Source organism: Neopelma chrysocephalum, unplaced genomic scaffold (genome assembly GCF_003984885.1).
Source record: "Neopelma chrysocephalum unplaced genomic scaffold, ASM398488v2 Primary Assembly neopelma1_139, whole genome shotgun sequence".
NCBI classification, from domain to species: Eukaryota; Metazoa; Chordata; class Aves; order Passeriformes; family Pipridae; genus Neopelma; species Neopelma chrysocephalum.
The window spans coordinates 371,873-396,989 of record NW_020897801.1 but is presented as its reverse complement, the minus strand read 5'-3'; the positions used below and the strand labels follow the sequence as shown (position 1 = coordinate 396,989).

The 25,117-nt window shown below is 39.9% G+C and overlaps 2 protein-coding genes across 2 annotated transcripts in view; one reads left to right on the top strand and one right to left on the bottom strand.

The window, feature by feature from the left end:
• The window catches only part of LOC113975574 (aldo-keto reductase family 1 member B10-like), a 307,380-nt gene that overhangs the window by 6,930 nt on the left and 275,333 nt on the right, over nucleotides 1-25,117 (top strand). The window lies entirely within an intron of this gene.
• The window catches only part of CALD1 (caldesmon 1), a 98,277-nt gene that overhangs the window by 5,421 nt on the left and 67,739 nt on the right, over nucleotides 1-25,117 (bottom strand). The window contains 9 exon segments of the mRNA XM_027699740.1: nucleotides 880-975; nucleotides 1,929-2,066; nucleotides 4,256-4,334; nucleotides 4,433-4,476; nucleotides 11,455-11,595; nucleotides 14,270-14,525; nucleotides 19,255-19,403; nucleotides 24,202-24,285; nucleotides 24,938-25,117. The exon segment at nucleotides 24,938-25,117 is cut by the window's right edge and continues 10 nt beyond it. Coding sequence (XP_027555541.1) covers nucleotides 880-975; nucleotides 1,929-2,066; nucleotides 4,256-4,334; nucleotides 4,433-4,476; nucleotides 11,455-11,595; nucleotides 14,270-14,525; nucleotides 19,255-19,403; nucleotides 24,202-24,285; nucleotides 24,938-25,117 — 1,167 coding nt within the window.

Sequence of the window (25,117 nt, the reverse complement as noted above, 5' to 3'; positions counted from 1 at the left end):
AGCAGTTTTGATTAAATATTGTGACCATAATGACTCCTTTTGATTTTATATTGGTGTCCATAAGGACACAATCTCCATTTAGCTATCAGTAAATACCGACATTAGAGACAACACTTCAAATTTCAAGCTCCTCTTTGGGACAAATAGGAGCATGAATTGAGAAAGAGTTTTTCATGCTGCACCTTTTATAAAGGGCGAGTGGATTGGCAGAAAAACACTACACAAGAATATGAAAAGAAACAAGTTCTTTAATAGAATCCTAAAGTTTAACCATTAACACCATGACTGATACCCTTTCTCCAATACGGATATTTACAGCTCCAGTTCCTCATCCCTACCCTTCCCCATCCCACAGTTATCTATTTCTTCTCCTTCCCACATCCACACTGCTGCTTCCCACACTCCCACCTTACTACCTGGAAAGCATTTCCTGCTCTTATTCTTGCTGAAGTAATAGGCATGCTAAAGGGCATTCATTAGAAATTATATTTAGGCTCATAAAGAATTAAATTATTTCACTTTGTTTTAAAATATACTTGGAAAATTTTTACAGGTTTCATCTAGGCTCTATGGCTGGTAAGTTCTAAATTAGTGGTAAGCCTTTCACAGGTAGTAAATTAATGTCTTTCTCTCCCAGAGAAGGGCAGAAGTGCTTTTCTGAGCACTTGCCTTTTCAGAGCATCCATGAGCTTTTAAGGTGAGAATTGCCCTCTTTGATCTCCCCCTTTTCTCAGTCAGCAGCCAGGGGGCCTCTGTGAGCTTCCAAGAGGAAGCAAGGTTCCTTCAAAGACCACCAGCTGGTCGAGGAAGCGCTGTCACCACCTCTGCCCACGGAAAGAACCCACCTGCTGAAGAAGTAGTTGTTGCAAGTTTACTTACAGAAGGTTTTGGAGCAGGTGATTTGTTGCTCTCTGGGGTCTTGGTTAACCACTCGTTTATTCGACTGGAGACACCCACCTTCAGTCCAGCAGTTTCCTGCAAAATAATAAAATCTAATCAGAAAACTTTAAGAATAGCTTTTGCTCTGTTTTTCTGGTTTAGATTGAAAAGCAAAGCCAAACCTGAGTTTAATACAGAGGTCCTCACTGAGCCTGTTACCAGAGTGTGTATGAGCTACAACAGGACTGCTACCCTCTAGTTTTCAGTAATGATAAATGTGGACTGACAAAATCATTTCCACTCCTGCTAACCCAGGAATAAATGTTAGACATAAACATGCTCTTTCTGTCATGAGCCTGAACTCCAAGGAGAAAGAATCTTTAGCTTAATAGAAGAAGAGACACCATTCTAAGTCCACATTTTTTGTTTTGTTACACTAATATTTTTCCAGAAAACCACACAATAGAGGAGCTAAGAGGCCTAAAATTTAAAACACTAAAATCAATCTTTAAAAGATTCCAACGAATTACTAAAATTTAATTACTATCTGTAACTATCCCCTTCAATCCATGGCTCAATTTTTTGGCTATGAGGAATGCTCATCAGCTCATATCAATTTATAGAAAGAAAATCTTGCCTTCAGATTTTACATAGAAAAGATAGAGGTCTCACAAATACTTCTATGCATTATCTATAAAACATCATCACTATCTTGCCTATTTAATCCTTCTCTGACCCCCGAAAGAACTTTTCCCAACACAAAGAATTTGTTTGTACTCTGCTTGAACTACCCAGATATATCTGTCTAAGACATCTGAAGTGGCTCTGGAATGTCTCATAACTCAGCTCAGTAGGTTACTAAATTCTTACATTATGCTCAATATTGCAGCCACAAATTTGGCAGATTTCTGAGGTCCTCAGGATCCTTTGGGATATTCTTCACCAGTGATGTCAACAGGAGCAGACATGCTTACTCACAGGAACATGAATGGCAAGGTCAGGCCTGGAGCATAATTCTTTATAGTCATTATGTTAAATGAAACACAAACCTTATTTGGTGTTCCTGTCCCAGAGGGTGATGAAAAAACATTCCCTTTCTCCCACATACTCTTGATATTACGGACACCCTCAGCTGGAACATGAAGGTCAGAAGCTGCTGGCTTAGCTGGTCTCGAAGCCTTTGTGCCCTGGAGAAGAATTGAGGCCGGTTGGTGTTTGGCATTAAGAGCTGGAGATGCAGGGAAGTTTGACTTTGGGGCAGTGCTGGAGAATGCAGCAGCTGCAAGTGGTTCTAGCACTGCTCACACAAAGATGAAAAGGAGCACTCAGTTCCAAAAGTGCTACTGAGACTCTCTTCCCTTTTTGATTCACAGTAGCACCCTTGGCACAACTAACTGAGAGAATTGCAATCCCTGAGATTTTTTCATTCCTTTCTAAAATTCATGGCAAACCATAGCTCTGCACAGAACTGCTCCAAGGTTTTCATTTGTCCTCTTTCAAACCTTAGCACCAAAATCCTGTAAGCCTGGCTCTTTTAGGGATACAGCTAAGGAAATCCTTATTCAGAGGCAGGGAAAAAAGGCTGCTCTGTCATTCAGTGTCAAAGTCTGCTCCATCTGTCCCAGACAACTTAACCTCACAACACAGGATTTTAGGGGTAAATTTCAGCACTTGCGGTATATTTGGAATAGGGTGTTCTTTAAAGAGCAGAGAACTGGGGTGGGGATTTTTTGGTTTGGGTTTTTTTTGTTTTATTTTTTTGGGGAATGTGCCTTTTGCATAAAACACTGTACCAAATTCTTTCTCTTTCTTCTTTTCAAAGTTCTTGTACATTTTACATATCAAAGATTTGATGAGAATAAGAACCTGTAGGAGCTGAGGCTTTGCCTCTAGTTGCAAAGCAAGTCAGATTTGGTAGATTTTGGGAAAATTAAAAACTCAGCAAAGGAAATATTTCAAGTCTGATGGGAACTGTATACCTTGCCTTCCTCTGGTTGTAGAGCTGTGCTTTTCAACATCTAAATGGAGCAGAGCCCTACTGAAAATACTGGAGAACCTAATATAATTCAGAAAAGGCACAGAGTGAAGCAGGATGACGGAAGTTCTATGCCCCTGTTTTGATGATATGGGGACTACTGGGTGCAGTGCTGGCATTCGTCTCTGATGGAGGAGTTTGAGCTACCTTCAACTTGACCTAAGTGCTGGAGGCAAGCCCGAGCCTTCACCCTTTCATCTGTGTGTTTTTTTCATTGGGAACAGACACACAGTATAAAACTCTCCAGCTGATAGGCTTTCTAGCAGAAAGGTTAAACAGGCAGCAGTCATGGAAAAGGAGCCTATTAATTGATCTTAGATGACTAAAGTTTCCTTTACATTGAATGATAATAAAGCCCAACCAATTAAAACCTTAGTGGAATATCATGTTTAGACTCTATATGCAGAGGAGAGGAGAAAAAAAATATCCAGCAGGGAAGGAAGAAGTGTCACAGTGTGACCTTTGTCACAGCTACCAATATCATATCCTTTTGTATACTGTTCTATTCCCATGACACTTAACAACCCAGTCCAGTCAGCCTGCTATATTAACTAGTAGCTTTCAGATTGCCTGTACTCACTGAAATATAAAAACAGCTAAGAAACCTCAGAACAACAACAACAAAAAAATCAAATTCCTATTTTTCCGTGAACTACGAAAAGAAAAAGCCCTCAATTCTGGTTCCTAGGCACATTATTAACCACTAGTTGTCAAAATCAGCTGGGGTCAAATTCTGCATTTTAATGTGATTCTGTTTTTCCTTTGTCCCTTCTTAACTCCCTTGTTCACCATGGTGTGTGTCTTTGCCAAGGAATGTCACTCTGAAGTGGCAGTGAGCAACACAGACCCAGTTCCCTGTTCTTCTAAATAAGCTGCTAAGTCAGCTTTGGTCAGGATGGCTATCAGCTCTGTGCTCGTAATTCTCTCATCAGGCAAGAAGAGGATGCAATTTTCACTCAGGATTTTGAGTCCTTCAACAGCTGCTCCAAGCTTACAAAACAGAGTAAGTAGAAGCATGAAAGGGAAGAGGTTTTGTTTAGCTATATATCTAAATGTTGGTTATAGGTGTGCCTGAAGCATTTTGTTCTGGAAGTCACAGTGGGTTAGAGCCTGGTGCTAATAATGCCAAGGTCATGGTTCTGATCCCTGTATGGGTCATTCACTTAAGAGCTGGACTCGATGATCCTTGTGGGTCCCTTCCAACTCAGAATATTCTGTGATTCTGTAAAGAAGAGTTTGTGACCAAAAAATCCCTGCAATTCTTAAACAGTAAAACATAGGCTGATTAAAGCCCTCAAAGCCATTAGTAACTATGTTCATTGTGACCTGGAGTTAACTTACCTCGATTGCACTCGTGTATTGCTCAAGTCTACTGTCAATCTTTGAGACAACTGCTGTCGTCTGGGTGGGCTTCATACCACTGTAGGAAGTAGGAAAAAAAAAAGGAGAGAAAGACATTATTATGCCCCTCAACTAAACTCTGCTATTTGAACTGAACTTACTGTTTCATTGCTTTACCTCTTCTGAGCAGATTTGTTCAAAAATTCTGTTCTCTCCTCTATCTAGAAAGAGAGAAGAGCTTTAAGTTTAAGGTTAATAAAGAAAAAGCCTGTGCAAAAGGCCAGGCTAGAATGTCATTTTAAATGTCAAAAAATCTGAGATACATTCCAACAGAAATCATCACAGACACACACAAATGTTTTATAGATAGCAGCCTATTATGATACAGATTCATAAAGGTGGATGTATTTTCTGCATGAATGTTTGCATCCTACACATTTCTTCAGTGCCTCATTTGTAACAAAAGAATAAATGACCAACATAGAAACTAGAAAAGGGAAGAAGTTTATCTTATGGAAGGGGTTGATGTGCACCAAATCTACATCAAAGCTACGTACCTCTTGAGAAATACAGCAAATTTAATAAAGTTTTACTGAATTGAGACATCAGACTAAGCCAGGTTTGGATGTCAGCCACATCCCCTCTCTCAAGGATGTTTTTGGAGGACACTAACAATTTAATTTGAACTCCAAGAAACCAATCAGACTAAACTCTGCTTGTGTTCAAGCAGGGTCACTGCTGAGTCAATATCCTCCAGCTGTTATTATACAAACTGATATCTTACATTTCGTCCTTATTTTCTACTCTGTGCACAGGAAAATATTGTGATGTTTCCAGGGAAGAGAAATCATGAAGGTCTCATATGACTTCTGTCAAATCTCTCAATACTTTGAAAACAAAGAGTGAATAAAGTTTTAAAATATTTCATAATGGGTGGATGGGTGTGTGTATCTATTTGCCTTCTGGACCAAGAAATATTTTCATCAAACTTCCTCCAGTCTTTCACATTACATTGCTCCACTTCTCATCCAAGGCTCTACACTTTCACTCAAAATAAAATATATGTAAGCAGCTCCAAGGGATTGAAATTACTAATAATCAGCATGGCTAGATTCCTGGAGATTCCCCAGTCTCAGTAAGGGTTCTCTATTTTCAATTTACTTTAACAGTGACTGCTGTGGCATTCATGCCTTTGAAATAAGGCAATGACAGCCATCTCTTTAAATGGTTCTCCTCAGTGCATTTAGCATCCAGGCTGTACCAGAGCAATAAATCCCACAGCAACCCCTTCAAAGGGCATGAATGTTTTATTTCTTAAGTCCACACAAGCAAAAACTCAAGCAGTTCACTTCACTGCAAAATTTGCCAGACAAGCTCACTGGAGGAACTCCAGCTAGCATCCATCCAGCTCAAAGGCACCTCTGAATCTTTAAATATATATATATACACGCTATATAAATATGTATATAAGTTACACAGTGATTTATGTTAACAGTTTTAGTTGCTAATACGGGATCTAAAAGCAGTCCTGAGTGGAAAGATGGGCTTTGCTGGGATAGATCCCAAGTGTTTCAGTGAACTGATGTCACAAGGTGGCAGCAAAAGACCAGGCGGGTCTTTTGCCTGCCGGAACAGGTTACAGCTTAGTTTCACCCAGAGGCGTTGCCACAAAACAAGGAAGTAAATGGTTGGATTTAAAGTGACTAAATAGACCAAGGATGGTAACTCAAAACACATCTCCTCTCCTCTACTACGATATAGTGGAAGTTTCCCCCGATGCTGATTTCTGGGTCACAACCAGCAATGCATCAAAATGATGAGTTATACCAGCAAGAGCCTGTAGTTTCTCCCTGGTCTGTCCACAACTGCATCAGTGAAACCCTGGTGGGTAGCAAGGACAAATAATATGCACTATCTCAAAGAACTAGGACTCAAGGTAATCACCTAATAATCAATTTACAGAATCTTCATAGTCTTTCACGTGCAGGTAGGAGAAATGCTTCTGCACGGCAGGAAAACCAGACTTCAGCAGGCACTAGTGGAAGAGGGCATAGATGGGAGGGAGGAGGGACATGTATTCTTGGGGTTGTAGTAAAAAGACACAGAAGTGGGGTCATTCTTTACCCACTGGAAACAGTGGTTCTCAGAGCACTTGGTGTGGTATCAGGAGTAAGTCAGGGATTGTTCAGAAGAAGAGAATGAGGAAGCAAAACAGAAAATAAATCGGAAAGCAGAGTTAGGAAGCAACCCTCAGAGCTCAGCAAGATACTCTGGCTGAGGAAGCAGGTGCCTTGTGTGGAGGGATAAAACTTTTCTGCACATGTGTATGAGAATTTGTTCTAAAGCATCTTCCTCAAAATGTAGTATACATGAAGCAGAAGCAGACATTGAATACACCTAGAGCAAACAAACCAGTATACACACATGTATTCAACATATAGGTCGAATACATTTAGACTGCACAGCAACATCTAAAGATTGTATCCACTGCACATCACACAAACTCCATGCAAAGTATTTAAAATGTTTGACACATACAGTAAAGAGTATTACGAAATAGATCTGTAAGAGAAACAGGCAAAGCAAAGTGGTTAGCATAAAATGCAAGATATTTTCTCAATTTGAGACCAGAAACTAAGAATAATCTTTTTGCTACATTCATTTTAAAAGGCTTTTCTTAAATAGCTTGTACTATGTTTTGTCACCAAGGAATACTTTCAGAACACACAAGCTCTGAAAAAAGTCAGCCTGCTAGCCCTTAGTTAAATTATGACCAGAGAGAAAGAACATGGGTTGCATCTCTCCCACCTAACGTCAGCTACTTGAAAGTTAAGCATTTAGTCAAAATTACTCATTTTGTTTCTCTCTACAGTCAGTGGAGAGGTAGAGGAGCTCACCTCAGCCTTGGTATTGTTTGTCTGCTGAGGGTGGCTCTCGCTCTATTAAACTACCAAAGAAGCTTAGATTGGATAACAAAATGCCTAAATGGACATCTACCTTTCTGCTGGTAAAGTCGGATGAAATGAAACCAATGGATGTAAATCAAAACCATGTGGATTCTTACACCTGATTAAGGCCTTACTCAAAGAAGTCAGCACATACAAGTGGCAAGGAATAAATTAAGCAAGATGTTGTACAGAAAAACATGTATGCATTATTCATATTCGATATTATATAGACTTTTTTTTTGCTGATTGTGCAAAAAATATCTTGCCAACTGAAAAGTGCAGTTGAAGTGTGGGTGTCAAAGTGCTCTGTCTTCCATCTGTACCTGCTCCAAGAACAGAAACAGAATGAAGAGTGAGTTAGCACAATATGAGACTTGGGAAACAAAACCCTATAGATATTTCCAGTAAAACTTGTTTCATACAAATGTATTAAATGAGTCCTAGGAATTTTGAACTGTGTATTTAGATATTATGCAGCAGAAACTTGTAAATAGATATACAGAAAAACTCTTCTAAAAAAATTGGTCAAGGAAGAAGGGGAATAATAAATGAACACAGAAAACAGAAAACCCTGTATTATAATTTTGCCTAATATCCAACGTGTGGAAGAATGTAGTGGAAATCCATTTGGTGTGGTAGTCCTTGGGAGTAGAGTGGCTTCTCCTTATCCTCCCTGAGTGGCTCACATGCTCTTTTTCTTCATAAAGCACAGTTAAGCTTTTTCCTGCTGTCAGCAGCACCTGTTCAGAGTGTACCAATTTATTCCAGTTTACCTAGAAGATTAGAGTGCTGCCATCAGCACCAAAGATTGGGGAAAAACAAATGTCACAAATGTCATACTCTTACCACTCTATTTTCCCTCTGCTCCAAGAGTAGCTCATCTAGGAAGAACTGACTGTGTGGAGCCTAATTCTTTACAGTCACTGCTCCAGTTGTCAGGTATTGAGAGCAATAATGAGATATGACAAGACAAAAAAAAAAAAAAAGTCTCTGAAAAGTCTATCTTCTGGCTTAGCTGTCAGCACTGCCTTGCAGACAGTGCTGGCTCCCACATTAGCCTGTGTTTCCCAGCCTCCTGTCATTGCTTCCTCCCCTCAATACATAACTGCTTTTGCATTTCTGTAGAGGTAGAGTTCACCCCCAAGAGGAGACTTAGTTTTGAAATATCCTGTTCTCTCCTGATTAACCTACAGAATAGTTATGCAAGAAGTCAGTAACCCTCCTTCCCAAAGAAAACGTGAGGAATGAACTTGTCTAAAAAGCAAAATGGACAAAGTTTATTCAGGAAGTCTCATTCCTCGAGTGCAGCACCCTTTGCATGAGCTAAACTAAGGAAAGTGTGAGCTGGAACCAGATGGGAGAGCAGCAGAGGTTGTTCTAGTCTTCGTCCTTATTTAAAAAAATAACAACATAAAGGGCAAAGGTTGAGCAGACATTTAGTGCTATTGCTGCCCACAGAGACTCCACACAGTCCTGAGAAATCCAAGCTGCTTCTGTCCCTGAGCTAGTGATGAACTTGGTCTGCATTTACTTTGCATGCTTTCTCTTCATTCTCTCCCCAGAAAGGACCAGCCCTCATGCTATCACTGAGAGGACTCCATGCTGTGTTATGCTGAAGTAGTGCCTCAGGCTTAAGGGAAATACTGTATTTAACAGTTTAAACAACAGGAGTTGTCAACACTGTGTAGGTTGTGATTTATTAGAGGCCAGACTAGATAATCACAGAAGGTCTTTCTAAATGTAAGCATGTCCATGTTTGTATACATACATTTTTATATGTGCATCCATGATCCATGTAATACATGGACATGAGTTGCCCACTTTGTCTCTCAGTTCTGAGTCTGCATGCCATGCTAGTCCATGTCTTGCCTGATGGATACATGCAGCAACCATAAGATGGCAATATGCCACCCTACTTCTCAGATTATCTCCCTTCTTTCCTTTGTTCTTATAGTTCACTTGGTAATCAGCATGCCCTACTTTCCTCATATAAGCCACTCCCAGGAACTTCTTTTTCTTCCCAAAAACTTATCACAATGTTATAAGGGACAGGGAAGGAAAAAAATATGCTTTGCCAAATAGTTATCCGGGAGAAGTCAGAATGTGCACATGTATCATACAGTATTTTTATACTGAGTCTCCCTTTTCTCATTAATTCCAACCACCTACCCACAATGATGCATTTGGGGTTCTCACATGACTTATGACATGTCTAACAAGATGATACATTCATCAAGGGAGAAAACATATGCCAGATGCTTTACAAGTCAAAAGATAACTTGGGCAGTGCATAGCAAGCAATGAGAAAGCTGTGTACCAACCAGGTTAGACCAGCCTGAGAAGTCTGTCCAAACTCAAGGTAACAAAACATACTGTCATCTAATAACTGGATTTTGACATCAAATTTCACATCAGGCTATTAAGCTGAGATTATTCTCCCCTCAGCTATTAAACACAGAAGGCCAAGAAACAGTTTAGAGTGTAAACTTCTACAGCATTACGTATCTATACTGGCCACCCACAGACACTAGTCTGGAATTACATATAAGGTATCACTGATTTCTCAGAGAGAGAAGCAGAGAAAGAGAAAAAAAAATGTGTAGAGTTGCATATATCAGGTTTTGTAACAAATTTTGCCTAACAAGCCGTAAAACCCAGCAGCAATTATCATAACAAAAAAAAATTGTACCTTGAATGCTTAAAGACATTTGGAAAATTTCAGCTTTCCTTTAAAAATACACTTAGTAGAATAGTGTAGCATCAGTCCAAAAGTTATCTGAAAGCCCTTAACCTCCTGCTAAATCCAGTGTTTTTTCCCCCTTTCCCCAAAATCTGTATGTTTCTATTTTGTGTTTTCAAGTACAATTTCCTCTATGCCGAGCCTTCTGTGAATGAAAGCTCCAAAGGTACATCATAAAAGGCATCTCAATAAATGAAAGAAGGAAAGGAAGCCCTCCCAGAAGGGCTGGAAAGAAGCTGTATGTTTATAGTGTCTGTTACTGGCATCATCTTTAGCAACCAAAATGGCAACACCAGGTTTATCTAACAGGAAGTCGTGAAGCTCGGCAATCTTCATTTACAGCTCCATGTATTCTGTCCTAGTATTTCAGGTTCAAATATGTCTTAGAAGTCAAAGGCAAGTCCATTCAACAGTATTTGGACACTGTATTTGCTAGAGCTGGACCCAAAACAGTAGAAACCTGAATCCCCCAATTAGATCAAAGTGTAGATCTCTGTGAGTGGAAAAGTAATTTTGATCAAATGCAGTTTTTCACTCAAGAAATACTGTTCTTAATCTCAAGGAGATCCACTTCATGGTTCAATGAGCTCCTACCTGATAACCTCCTGCCTGGTTCTTTTCTCTCCTAGTTTCCACTAAGCAGCATTTTTTGACAAACAGTTTGGATTCTTAAATGACTAATAACACAAAATGAGAAAAGGGAGAGATAGTTGAAAACAATCAATAGATCTGCAGTTTGAGCTTGAGCTGAGAAAGCAACTGGACTGAATACTAAAGTAAAACTCCCAATAATTTCCATGGGGCCAGGATTCCTCTTCCATGCTGAAAGGCCATTTAATTGATTCATCACACTTCCAATATAATATAGGCCACAAAACACCATTTAGAAATTCTTCAGCAACAGAAGGGTGGGGTTTTTTCTTCTTATGTAAGAAAATTAAATCCAGCCCAGTACTTCTAGATGTTACCTTTAGGGGGATTAGACATAAACTAGAACTCCCATATGGATCAGTTTCAATTAATGATGGTTAGGCTGGATATGTTTAAAGACAAAGTAATGCGGCAAGGAAGAAAATAATTGTGGATGTGGAAGGAGTGAGAGGAGATTTGTGACTGGATGATCTTATAGGACTTTTCCAAGTTAAACAATTCTATAATTCTACTCCAATTCACAAGGCACTCCTATAATAAATTAACATTGAAAAGCAACACAATAATACAGCTCTAAGTTTCCCAAATAATTTTTGCTTGAAGGTGAAGATCCTTTTTGGATATTTTTCATCAACAAGAACAGATAACTCCCAGTCTAGACTCTATTATTACAAAGGATCTCTAATTTTCAATCATCTCAATGAATGAAGTCTTTCAGCTAAAGGTTTCAGTCTAAAGTCTACCAAATCTATCTAGGTCTGATTACAAGTATTTCTACACTGCTCTGATGTTTGGCTGTTGGTTTGGACTACAAATCCCATTATTTTTTTTGTACATATAGATGTTAATGAGGAGGTTACCTTGAGAGATGAACCTTTAGGACTGAAACATTTAAATGGCTTCTTGTCTTCAGATACACCATCTTCTGATATCTTTTGGCGTTTTTCAGCAGCTTCAGCCCTCCTTCTTTCAATTTCTTCCTTCATCCTCTTCTTTTCCTCCTTAAAAAATATGAACGGTTACTTTTTCTTTCAGAAACTATGTCACCATTACAGGGCTGTTGAGTCCTGAAAACCAAATTTTCTAAGAACAGACTTTCATGCCAGTTGAAAAAGTTCAGTGACCTGTCCAAAATCTATAAATGCATTAGTGCTAATTCATCTCAGTATTGAGGGTGCCAGGAAGACAGCTAGTCTGCACTGCTTTAGTGTCTCCTCCCAGCAAAGTCACCAAATATATTGTCATACAGTGCCACTTAAAGAGAGAAAAAAGCACATTTAGACTCAAATTCAGTTTCTCTGTATTTTCATGTATCATATTGATACTGTTCTTCTGTCCATCTACTCTGACATTTATTGCACCAGGGTTAATGCTTCACAAGGAAAAATCAGTAGGTGTCCAAAAAAATGAAGATTAAATGATTACAGTTTTCCCTTCGCAGAATCACAGAATTAACCAGGTTGGTAAAGACCTCTGAGATCATCGAGTCCAACCTTTGACCCAACACCACCTCGTCTACTAGACCATGGCACTAAGTGCCACATCCAGTCTCTTCTAAATATCTCCAGGGACGGTGACTCCACCACATCCCTGGGCAGCTCATTCCAATGTCCAATCACTCTCTCTGTAAAGAATTTCTTCCTAATATCCAACCTAAACCTCCCCTGGCACAGCTTAAGACCATGCCTTCTTGTCTTACTGCTGGTTGCCTGGGAGAAGAGACCAACCCCCACCTGGCTACAACCTCCTTTCAGGTATTTGTAGAGAGTGATGAGGTCTCCTCTTCTCCAGGCTGAACAACCCCAGCTCCCTCAGCCTCTCATCACAGGACTTGTGCTCCAGACCCTTCACCAGTCTCGTTGTTCTTTGGACACACTCCAGCACCTCAATATCCTTCCTGAACTGAGGGGTCCAGAATTGGACACAGTACTTAACATGCGGCCTAACCAGGGCCGAGTGCAGGGGCAGAATCACTTCCCTGGTCCTCCTGGCCATGCTATTCCTGACACAGGCCAGGATGCCATTGGCCTTCTTGGCCACCTGGGCACACTGCTGGCTCATGTTCCTGTCAATCAGAACCCCCAGATCGCTTTCTGCCTGGCTGCTCTCCAGCCACTCTGTCCCCACCCTGTAGCACTGCAAGGGGTTGTTGTGTCCAAAGTGCAGGACCTGGCAATTGGCCTTGTTGAGCCCCATATAGTTGGAATCAGCCCATCTATCCAGCCTGTCCAGGTCTCTCTGCAGAGCCCTCCTGCTTTCTAGCAGACTGTCACTCCTCCCCAGCTTGGTGCCATCTTCAGATTTGCCAATGGTACACTCAATCCCCTCATCCAGATCATCAATGAAGACATTAAATAGGACTGTGCCCAGCACTGATCCCTGGGGACACCACTAGTGACCGGCTGCCAACTGGATGCAGCCCCGTTCACCAGCACTCTCTGGGCCCAGCCCTCCAACCAGTTCCTAACCCAGCACAGGGTGCCCGTGTCCAAGTCGTGGGCTGCCAGTTTTTCCAGGAGTATGCTGTGGGAGACGGTGTCAAAGGCTTTGCTGAAGTCCAGGTAGACTACTTTAAAGAGGTAAGTTTTACTTCACTAGCTACAAGTCAAACCAGAACCTTCAAACCCCATCTTTGTGATTGCTGGTCAAGGGGGGTCTTGGCATCTATTGGGTTCTGTTGTAAAGAGTTTAATATGTTAAAAGAATTGGCACTCAGCTGTCAGATTCTATAATTATTATTCATTTACCATTTGTTTTCCAAACAACTAGGATTCCTAAATGATGCACCAGAGATTTGGAAATCCTATTTGTAGAGTCCCTTGGCAGAGGAAGTACAAGAAAACAGATGTGTTGAGTACTCAATATTTAAATAGACAGGAGTATCTCCCTAATGAGATCTAGCCCATTGTAACTATATATAAAATTAGCATTCCAGCTCCTCTGCAACAGACGAATTTTGACATGTGCTTTGTAATTCAGTTTACGTAATGTCAAATAGATACTCTGAACTCTGTGGCTATAACACTTCCCCCAACATTTTGCATCCCCAAGAAGATAAGAAATTTGCAACTGTTGCAGATGGAATCCCAACTCATGAATACATATATTAGAGCCCTGCTTTTCCTGAAGCAAGAATAGTAAAATTTTTTTCTACCCTGCATGACTGCATGTTTTACCTCAGGTCTTCCCTAGAGCACCTATATGATGTGGTGACCTGATATCAAATACAGCATACTTGCAATTAAACCTGAAGGTTAGAAAATGGGGTAATTTTAATTGCATTTGAAATCAAGGTGTCTTGCAAGAGACCATCTCCTGACAGGCACTAAGAAACAGCAGGGCCCAGATAAAGGCTACAATTAAAGCAAAGCCACAGCATCAATTCCCCATTCAGCAAACACAGATCTAAGAATGAGAAATACCTGTATGTTTGGGTTCAGTCTTGCCTTCCTTGTTACACACTCCTTCCTCACCTATAAGCCAATCTCCTGTGGCCTCATTCTGCCCTTTTGTCAAATAAAGACCCAGTGACTTTCAGCCCCACTGACTTCTTTTGCCTAAAAGTGTCTCTGCAGACAATGCCACAAAGAGTTATCAACTAGTGCAAAGACAGTGGAAGTATGGTAGTAACCAGGGAACAAAACCCACGTCTAACACTTCATGCTTAACATTTACCTCTTCTCTGACTTTTCTTTCAGCTTCCTCCTGCTTCTTCTTCTGCTCCTCTTCCTCCAGGATTTTCCGGCGCTCCTCCCTCCTTTTCTTCAGTTCATCCAGCTCTGCTGCTGCCTCCTGCTGCTTCTCCTTCAACTTCTCTAGCTCCTCACTATCATTCTCACCTCGACGCCGGCGTTGATCTTCTAGCCGCTTTAGGGCCTCGATCCCCGGCTTCGATTCCTCGGCATTTGCAGTCCCTTTCAAATTGGAGCGTCTGGGAAATAAATGAAAGGGAAGGCGAAGCAATAAGTGTTTTCCCATCCTGTCCAGAGCCACCTGTGCTGCCATGTGCTCACCAGCAGCATGAGAACACGGCACTGAAAGATATTTCCTTATAAAACCTTTTGCTCCTAGCAAACTATGAGAGGCCCAAAACATTTTCATCCGGAGTTAGTAGGCGGGGCTACTACAAGGAAAACCTCTCCCATCTGCTGCCAGTGAGGAACTAGTCTCTCACATGCTTGTGTGAACACAGGAGCTTCACCAGTCTGCCTGAGAACTTGTGCCACCTCCATTTTTAAAGAATTCAATAACTGAAGTCGAAATATTAACATCTCTTGTAACTTCAGTAAAAGGTATCATACCTCATCAGCATCCCTATTGCAGACAGCAAACTGTTACAGTTCCACAACTCTGCTCTGCAGTTTGCTTATAAACACTTCCAAAATCATATTGCACTTCATACACAAAACAAAGTAAAGGAAAGCCATAACTAACTCCTCTCTGCTATCTTTAAATTGGATAAATTTACATATAAAAACCTCACAGCAAAAATATTATGCTATATTCTCTGTAATAAAAGATGCACGAATCCTTTGCTTTCAAAGAAAAATATTTTTTATAAACCCTCTAGAAAAAGACAAGCATCTTTGGGGACAGAACAAATTACTTGACTCAGGGAAAATAGAAGGAAATAAGAGAGGGGAGGGAATGTTACAGCTTCATCAGTGTTTAAAAAAAAACCTAAAAAGGTTCCTATCTCATCTACAACACCTATCACTTCAACTCTCCCAGCACATACAAACAGAAAGGTTCACCAGAGTTTTTGCTGATGTTTTCTAGGGAAAGTATGGTTTTTTAATAAGAAACCGGAAATTATTTGTTAATGGTAACTTTCCACAGGATAAAAACAGAAGTTTTCCAACCAGCTGTGTTATATGAGACAGAAAGAAAGAATAGCAAAAAAACCCAAGCCCTAAACCTAAAGAATGTGCATAGGTGAAGTGCATACTTTCAACAGAGTCAAACAGCATTGCTTTGTTAAATAACTATCACACCAGTGTTTAGAGAAATGTCTGCTCCCATAATATGTTTAATGTTACTGCTGACAAGGATATAAGTACCCAAGAGGTATCAGTGTGCTATTCACAAGAGACAGAAAGACAGAAAGTGAAGGTACTTAATAAAGTCTTCTAAAAAACTTTCTGTACTATTGGCATCCAAAAAACCTGGATATTAATGACTTCATTAATGCAACCAGAGTGTTGCAGAGTACAACATAAATCAAACATTCCAACAATAACTGTTAGAGATGACAACATGAAGAACATACATCATATAAATTTGCAATCCAGTGAATTACACCCAGTCCTGGGAAGGTGCTCTTCATTCAGATAGATGCCACATCCAGATGGAGTTAACCATATAAAACAGGCTTTAGGACCAGAGCTGAATTATCTGTGGTTTCAATATCATAGTAAAATCTACTAACACAGAGTTCTCTGCCCCCACATGATCTTACTAAATTGGATGAAATTTGGTTCTAGCACGGCATGCATGATTTAGGAATTTTATCACTTAAAAAAATATAGCAAAATAGCAAAATTCATCTGTTCAAGTTCAGTACGAAAGACTGGCATGTATTTTACAATATATTTACTTGGTTTTAGAAAGTCTTTTCCATGCAAGAATGTAACATCACAAAGCAAAGCTAAAGAAAAACTATCTCAGAGATCTGAGTCTACCTCCAGCACTCTCATACCTGAATTTCTAACCTGGAGTTACAAGTACATAACTTATATTTCCCTAACATCACATTATCACAAACCCTTTCTGCTGCACATCCAGTCCTGTGGCTTTTTAAATTGCAATCACTTAAACCATGAGAGTAGAATCACAAGATCACCCTCCATCATAAGTGACAAGTTAAAATAAATGGCCATGAATAAGGACTTGCATCAGGTAGCGAAGTCCAATTACAGAAAGAAACTCCTGCCTTTTTAAATTGAAAATACATATGCAATTAACTAAAGTATTGTGAGAAAAAGTTGGAAACTTTATGTGAAATTTCATTTAGCCCATTAAAAAGCAAAGGGAAGAACAATATTGAAGTATGATTTTGTGTGGCTGCCCAGCCTGAAATACCTCTGATTCAGTTTGGGGAGATACTGAGAACCCAAAATGTTCCCTGAGCCTCTACAAGGCACGAAGTATTCCTAAGGATCCAGTGTACCTAAAAGCTGCACAGGGCATGAGAAATCCCTGGCTATCTTAAAGCTTTCCTGCTTCATTACAAGGTTGTAGACTCTACAGCAAACAAACCCAGGAACGTCACTTTTTTTTTATTGCCTCTTGTCTCCGAAGTCTGTGTTGCCAACCCACCAAGACCTGCAAGCTTTGGGCCCAAAAAGATGCAAGACATCACTTCTGATGCCCATAATGATCTCCCCGGCAAGGACAAATACTCGACCTTCAGAATTAAGAGAATGAAGAACGCAACACTTGCTAAGATCCTCTTAAAAAGATCCATTCTGTTCTACATCAGCACAGAAGTCATCAGTAACTTCAGTGCAGACAGCCTCAGTGAAATTAATAGCTACTCTCAGCTTTCAACTGATAGAAGCCAATTGCAGAATCTAGTCTTAACATTTCTATTTGGAGACCTCAAGTGATTATTTTGGCCTCTTTACAACAGAAGACATTTAAACTTTCTAGCTTATTTTATTCTCATGCTGCTCACAGGACTTCCCCTACTGATTCTGCATAATCCAAAATGGCAAACAATAAATTGGCAGTAATTCTCTTTATTTTCCTCCACTTCCAAATGCTCTGTTTTCAAGGGACGCTGGGAGTCTCTGTTGCCTACTGTCGATATTGCTAAATTAGCACTGAGATGCTGAGTGGAGGGCGAGTTTCGTAAGCACCTCTTTGGTGCTAAAAAGTGAAGATGATTGCCACTTTCAGACAAGGAGGAGAAGGAAAGAAGTGGTTTGTGGGAGCCAAAAATGTCAGAAGAATGTGAAAAAACATGTTACATCATATTTAAGACTTTTGCAGTCCTGTATGAGAATAGGGAGGGAGGCAGGTGAGAGGGAAGACGGGAAGGGAAAGCCATAAAATGGGGGTTTATTCTGTACTTCTCTTAGTGGCTGATGTAGACAAAAACATAAAATTTTTCTTTAGCCTCCACTACCCTATTTTGTTCTCAAACCTCACCACTGAGAATTAGTCAAGTTATATTCTTTCTAACTATAATTTATATGTTCATCTTAAAAAAACCCAAACAAACAACAAAACAAAACAAAAAAACCCAGCAACAACACCAAAAAAACCAACCAAACAAACAAAAAACCCCCACAAAGGACAGTTCCAGACAAAGCCCAACTCTGTGGAGGGAGTTCATTAGAAAATAGGCCAAGAGCCCTAATTCATATCTAACAACCCAACAAACACTGGAGCCTCTGCTGATGTTGCCAACTCAAGTCTTTTACTCAGCTGATAAAAGGTTACTCAACAGGCTTATTCCCACTTCTGTGAAACAGTAGAAGAAAAGCAGAAATAGAAAAATAAAGAGTGAAAACTCAAATCCTCATGTTGCCTCTAATGCCCATCTCCCACAGGAAGTAAAGCAAATGAAAACACAACAAAATTATTTTTAGAAAATCATTCTCATGCTATTGATGATGTGACCCAAGCCATGATGCAGGACAGTTTTGAGCAAGGCCAATTTCCTGCTATTCCATCTCTGTCTTTTGGCTTTAGGTCAGGGTGTCTCCAGGGTCTTTTGAACTGCATTTTATTTTGAGAAAGTTTGTTTTTCCCGGAAGAATCACAAGGGGAGATACAATAGCAAAAACCATGTGCCATGCACAGATTTCTCAAAGTGCCTGGAGAGCTTAACCTTTTCTTTGCCTGTGTCCATGTAGGAGGAAGAGAGATGCAGAAGGAGAAAAATTAAATTTCTAACCTACTCATCCCTGGGTTTCTACTAAAAGGAAGAACTTAATTTCTACTTCATGTGTCCCCTGCTTTTAACAGGCAGGAAGGATCCTTTTAAATAAAATATTCACTAATAATTTCTTACTTTCATTGAATTTCCCAATATAGCCATAAGGCAAATATTTCCTTAAAAAGAAAAATGAAAACTAAACTCTGGCCCAGCTTGTACAAACAAAAAAAAATGAAAACATTTTCACCTAACTGAAAAAACCTCCCACTTTTCTAGAGAAGCCATTATTTCAAGGTTTGCCTTGAAATCAAGAGAGAAGTTCTTTCAGGAGTTGCCAACTGAATTGTGCTTCATTCTGTTATACAGAGTCTAATTAAAAACAGGTGGGTAATTGGAAATAGGTTACTAAAGTAAAGGTTGAGATCTGACCAAAAAAATTAGAGAACACAAAATCTGGGTTGTCATGTTTGGCCCTTGTGCAGGTATTAGAAATAAATGAGGAAGGAAACCCACAGCAAAGTGAAAGTAAGACATTTTTCTCTACTGCGGGAGCAAGGCTATTGAAATCTGCTTTCTGTACTTCATTTTGTTACTGCAATAACATGGGAGTAGTTGTTAGAAACCATATACCTAAACCAAATGAATGCCTGAGCCTCTACTGATTTTTCCCACACAATTCCACTACTCAGCTGTTATAAGGCTATTAAGCAGAGACCCAGAGATGGCCTCTGCTCTGCTATAACACAAGCAAGCTCAATTCTTGCTCGAAACTTACCCAAAAGCATTCTCAGTAGATTTAAGTTTTGGGGCAGTGACTTCACGTTCTCCGTTCTGTGTCTTTTGTTCAGGAACACCCTTCTTATGATCCCAGATGCTTTTCATTTCCTCTTTGGGTGCTTTTCCTTTATCTTTGTCATCTTTTACCTGTTCAGGAGGTACCATAAATCACAGAACAAAACACAAGAAACAAAAAACAAAAAAGAAGTCACAATGAGACATTCTAATTAACAGCAGAGAAACACAGATTTCTTAGTATTAATGGGAACTCTCTTCAAAATGTTCATGTGCTTCATGGCAGAAGCAGTCTGGAAAGCTCTAAACTGTGATCAACCATCACTCTCCTGAGTGATCAAAGCATCTTGAATAACATTCTGTGAAAGTATTTGTTGAAGCCATGGGACTATGCTACCTCACTAATTCATTCTGCATCTACATCCCGACTCTTTTCCCTCCCGCTTCAACACCACTGACCTGTTGCCTCTTAAGATTCTGGGTTTGGGACTAAGCTTGTGGATATATTCTTGGTACAAGGTTTAGGGCATTGGTGCAATATAAACAACACGTGACTCCACTGATTGTCAAGTTTGCTTGACAAAGTTCACACTTTTCAGTGTCACAGCACGTCTTCAGTATTGCAAGAATAATGGCCAAAACACAAAATTCTCTTTGTATAAGACTAAAACTTACTCTGACAAAAAGCAAATCCTACCAGGAGCTAGTCATGGGTAGTGTTATCAGACATGAATATTTAACCCTATGAAGAAGCAAACACTGCAGAAAATGCTAAACTAAAAGTTCCCTTTATCCTTCCAAAGCTTTGTTCTAGAATTCTTAATAGTAATCAAGTAATCCATTAGTGCGTGGATTTCATTCTCCAGTATTCCTTCAGAGTTATGAGTTTGAAGTATTTATCAATACCTCAGATGACCTGATATCAGCATGCTGAGTCATGGTTAGATGCTGATAAGAGGAGAAAGTGGACTGATTTAAGTTCTTTATTCTCAGGTAGAAAGATTCTCACTCAGCTAAGACTACCAACCAAAATAGACTTTCAACAGCAGCAGATGAAACGTGTACCTCCAAAACATTTATTTTCTTTCCCCAGTTCTACTATGTTGGCAGAATATTCTAGTTGGCAAGCAAGAAATACCTCCTGTGAAGAATTCAAATGGAAACCTTTAGAATATAAATACTTTTGTCCTTTGGGAGCCTGGCCTGTTGCCATCCCATTTGCTAACTAGAAAGAAAAAGAATTTCTATAACAGTTCTGTCTGCAACGCATCTGCTTTTATGGTGTCCTAAGCTGCACCTTGAAATAAAAAACTAACATACACCCTCACTCTCAAATCAAATGAAATTTCTATCCTTGGTGATTGAAGAATGACTTCTGGAGTTGTAATGTCTTTATCAACAAAGGATGAGCTCAGAGTCTTCAAAGATCCTCCTAAGGCATTGAATTAGGCTGTTGCTGAGTGAAGTCCCAAAGTCAGTCTCTGACTGAACCTGAGGCCAGTTTGCTTGCTCACAGAAACCGATATGCTGGACAATACCATGGTGGCACACACTGTAAGTGAGTATGGGATAGTCAAACTACTCCAGCAAATTTGCCACCAGTGGGGGAGGTTGGGCACAACTCACAGAGGCATTTGCTCTGTCCTGGGAGCAGGCAGCAGCAGTGCAGACTTTTCCCACCCTCTCCTGCCAACAGGCTTTAGCCATGACCTGGCAGAAGCACCCTGACAGACAGGAGGGAAGTTCAGCTTCCATGACCGTGCATTCTTTGGCCATGATGCTGTAACTGCTACAAGCGAGACCTTTATTACCAGCAGCCTCAAGGAATGATTTACTGTTTTCTAGGAGCTGAGACAACCAGGGCTATTCATTGATCCTAATGAATGCCATCAGACAGTAACATCTTTTGGGTGTTCCCAAATCTGAGTAAGACTGTAGCTAGTGATCATGTTCACGAAAAAAAAAATTCTGCTGCCTGTTAGCAATCTTCCAACCCTTCAGTCCCGGACAGCGTGATACTGAAACCGGCTGTGTTGATTGTTGCAAAATTTCTCATGCCAGGATGTCTGTGTTGGGATTTTTAGAGCATAGGATTTCCTTGGCTGAGATTTTCATCAAGACTTTTCCAAGTCTTATTAAAAAGCCAACACTTCCAGCTGCCTGATGTATCCAGGTCCACTGGGGAGGGTCATATCTCTTACATCTTAATTGAAATCCCTGAGAAAACTAATATTAAAACAATATAGTTTGAAAATTAATAGGTTAGGAACTAGTATTTCAGAAGCCACTAGGATTTATGATAATGTGTCTGCATTTGAGAAAATCATTAACACAGCTTGGCCTCTTTACTCAAAAAGATGGTAAACCAGGATATTACAGAAACATTTCACAGTTTTTGGGCCCAATCCTTCTCCTACTAATTTTAATGCCAAAATAGAGATTGATTAGCACAGAAGAAGAAACTTGCATCCTATTCCAAAGGCAGGCAACAGAAAAAGTTCTTCCCCTTGTCTCACTGCTTCCCTAAATTACAAACTAATTTGATTCTGCTGAATTCAGTAAAAATGACTACACTGACCCCACTTGGAGCAGACATGATATTACCTGAATTGAAACAGTTCACGTGCTCTCACAAATCTTGATATCAATATAGAATATGACAAAGGCATGTTTAGTGAATTTCCAGCTTAATGCATTTATATTTTAATCTTTCTCTACATTGCTTCTTTTCAGTTATGGTTTTATGCTACTATTTGAGAGCTGAGATTTCTAAATCTTGAGTTTGAACACCTTCAGATTGAGGCGAATCTGTTACTGAGGTTGGGGTCATCTGCCAAATTTCATTCCTTATTTCAGCTCAGTTACTTGGTGAGTTAAAAGCTGTGGGCATCTGGGTCTAGAGCTTCCATGTAGAGCCAACTACTACACCCAAATACCATGGGAAAAGCAACTGTTGCAGCACAAACTGGAAGCAGGAAATACCAGGAGTCTCACATCATGAGAAAGCTTTTTCTTATGAACTTTTCAAGTCACTTTCAAGAAGCAAAAATTGTGCAACAGTGCAGAAAATGAGACAAATTTTGCTTGCCAATTTGATCAAAACCTGAATTTCAAGGGCCAGGTTTTGATCACATAAAGAAAGAACATGTGCTTTTATTGCACGACTGCAAAAGCAAAATCTGATTATGTAGATAGACTGTATTGCTTCAGGATCCTGTTCATGGAAACTGCTTTCCTCTTAACTGCATGTATGCTCAGAAATAGATCTCATTGAATTTGTATGTTCTTGAAAGGGAGGAAGGAGTGGAAATGGGAGCCTGATCTTGCCTTGCTTTGGAGTCCAAGTTTGTCAATTTTTTTTCACAAGCTAGGAAGCAACAATCAGGATTTTCAAAACAGTTTGAATGCTCAGCATGATAGATACACTTGCAAAAGATTTACCTTTCACTGGATGGCTATTCAGCATTGCAGTAAAAATGGGATTCTATTACATTGTCTCAGCTTGAGCATCCAAAGATGGAAACATTAAAATCACAAGTAATTTTTATAAGTCTTACCAATTTCCTGGAATAACCTAGCCAGTGGGTAGGGTTTAAAAGCATGACAAGAGCTCCAGTGAGAGTTGACCAAGCTCCCCATAAACACAAGCAGGACAACTGTGTCTCAAGTTCCCCTCCAAAATCAAAGTTTGTGTTCAGTTACACACTCCTTTTCACATTTACTTGTAATATTCAAAGACATAAGTGAATATTGGAAGATGATTCTGTCTTTTGAACTCTTAATGTAATCCATTTATTACTTTTTTGTGCAGTTCTTACCTCTAAATTGGGTTAATTTAAAGTGATTGTCTACTTTTTCTAGTGCACTATTCTGAAGATCTCCATTAGGTCTCATTTAATACTTCCCCTTACAAGAATAATTTATTCTGGTATTGCCAATGTCTCAAAACATACCTTGGATAATCAAGCCAGGCAACTGGACATAAAATCTTATAACGTGATTTGCCTTCATCACTCTCTGAGGGTGAGCTAAGCATCTCCAGCATGTTCTGAATTGGTCCACCACCTAAGGACTGGAGCTGACCCTCTTCAACTTCAATGCTCCCATGCAGCTGGGTGAGCAGCAAACTGATCTTTGGGGTGGGCCTCCCTTTAAACACAAGTGAGTCCAAGCCTCTAAGGCCCTGACCATTCTCAATGTCAAATTAGAATTGGAGGGATTTTGAGACCTGCTCTGTTGCATCAAAACCACAGTTGCTACACAGCACCAAATGTGGCTCCCTGTGTCCAGCTGTAACCTGAAGAGTAGATGGTCCCCAAATCTTATTTACTTACCATACAGTAAAACATCATGGCACCAGCTCCTGTGTTTACAGTAGGAATGCAATGCAGTAAATTTTGTAGATTTGCTCTTTAAAACAAAAGAAGAATCTTGGGTATGCTGTTTATATAACAGGGTATTGCAGTTTTGGAGGAAATCATTAGTTAAGGCAGGCGGTCAAAGGCCTAGATGATTATTATTATATTATTATTGTAAGAGTAGGTTTCATTCATAGGGAAAAAGTTCACAGTAAAGTGAGAGGAAACCAAGGAAGGATGATTAGTTGATACTGTCCTGAAAAATTCATCCCTAGGGTGCAAACCATCCTTGTATAATTGACCAAACCGAGTTTCCTGAAATATTTGTTTTAAGACAAACAGGAATTGGTTCTAAAGCCCCAAAAGAACAAAATATTTAAGCATTAACTTAATTTAAGCACTTAAATAAGTAGTTTCATCCCTATTTATTTCAGCAGGATTACACACATTCTTGAACTGAAGCACACGCTTAAGCACTTTGCTGAAGAAGAAACTTTCGGTTATAGCTGTCTTACTTGTTTTCTTATCTCAAGTTTCCCTTACCACATTTAAACTAATGGTTTATGAGTTACCTGATCTTTTCTGGAGGTAGGTTGGAGCTTCTCTTCTGGTAACTTTTCCCTTTTAGCTTCCACTCTAACCTCCTTTTCTTCCTCCTTCGTTTTTGGATTTTCAATAATAACTTTTTTAATGTGAAAACATCACACCTCTTTGCACTTTCACTTTTCCACTGTGCTCGTGTACCAGTCCTGGGTGCAGCTACAGCTCCATCACACACTGCTGTGCCCACATCTCCGTGTGCCACCGTGCTCCCTCCGCCCTCTCCAAATTCTCCACCCTCTCAACCTTCTCCCATTTCCCACATCTGGGCCTTTCTCCCTCGCATGGTATCATGCTCACACGTCCCAGCAGAGAGCCCTCTCTTGTGATTGCATTTAACACACAACATTCCTCACACAGCTTTACCAGGTGCTCATAATATTTTGTGCCAAACTGTGTTTGCCTCCACCCCGTGTGTGTCACCACACCAGGCAGTTTGTAGCAGCTGAGAAAAAAAGGCAAAAAAACATGCAGAGGTCTGAACATGCAAGGTTTTCTTTGAGTGATAGAGTGAGGTCAGGGATGTTATGCACTGAATTATTGGTGAGCTTTAATTTTAAAAAGAGAGAGTGAGAGCACAAGTATTAGTCATTTCAGTGACTAGTCATTTCAGATCTGTGAGGAAATTCCAAATCAATCTTTTTTTTCTTGCATTACATTTCTCACAAACAACAGGTGTCTTAGTTTGGTGCAAAATGTTTACTGTACCTGTTTTCTTACTGCTTGGGGTTTTTCCTCTTGCACTTTCTTATCTTTTACCTGCTTATCCTGTATTTTCTGTTCTTCCATCTTTTGTTTTTCCTTTAATTTCTCTGCTTCTAATCTAGCCCTTTCCTCAGCCGCCCTCTTCTCTTCTTCTGCCTTAGCCCTCTCCTCAGCTGCCCTCTT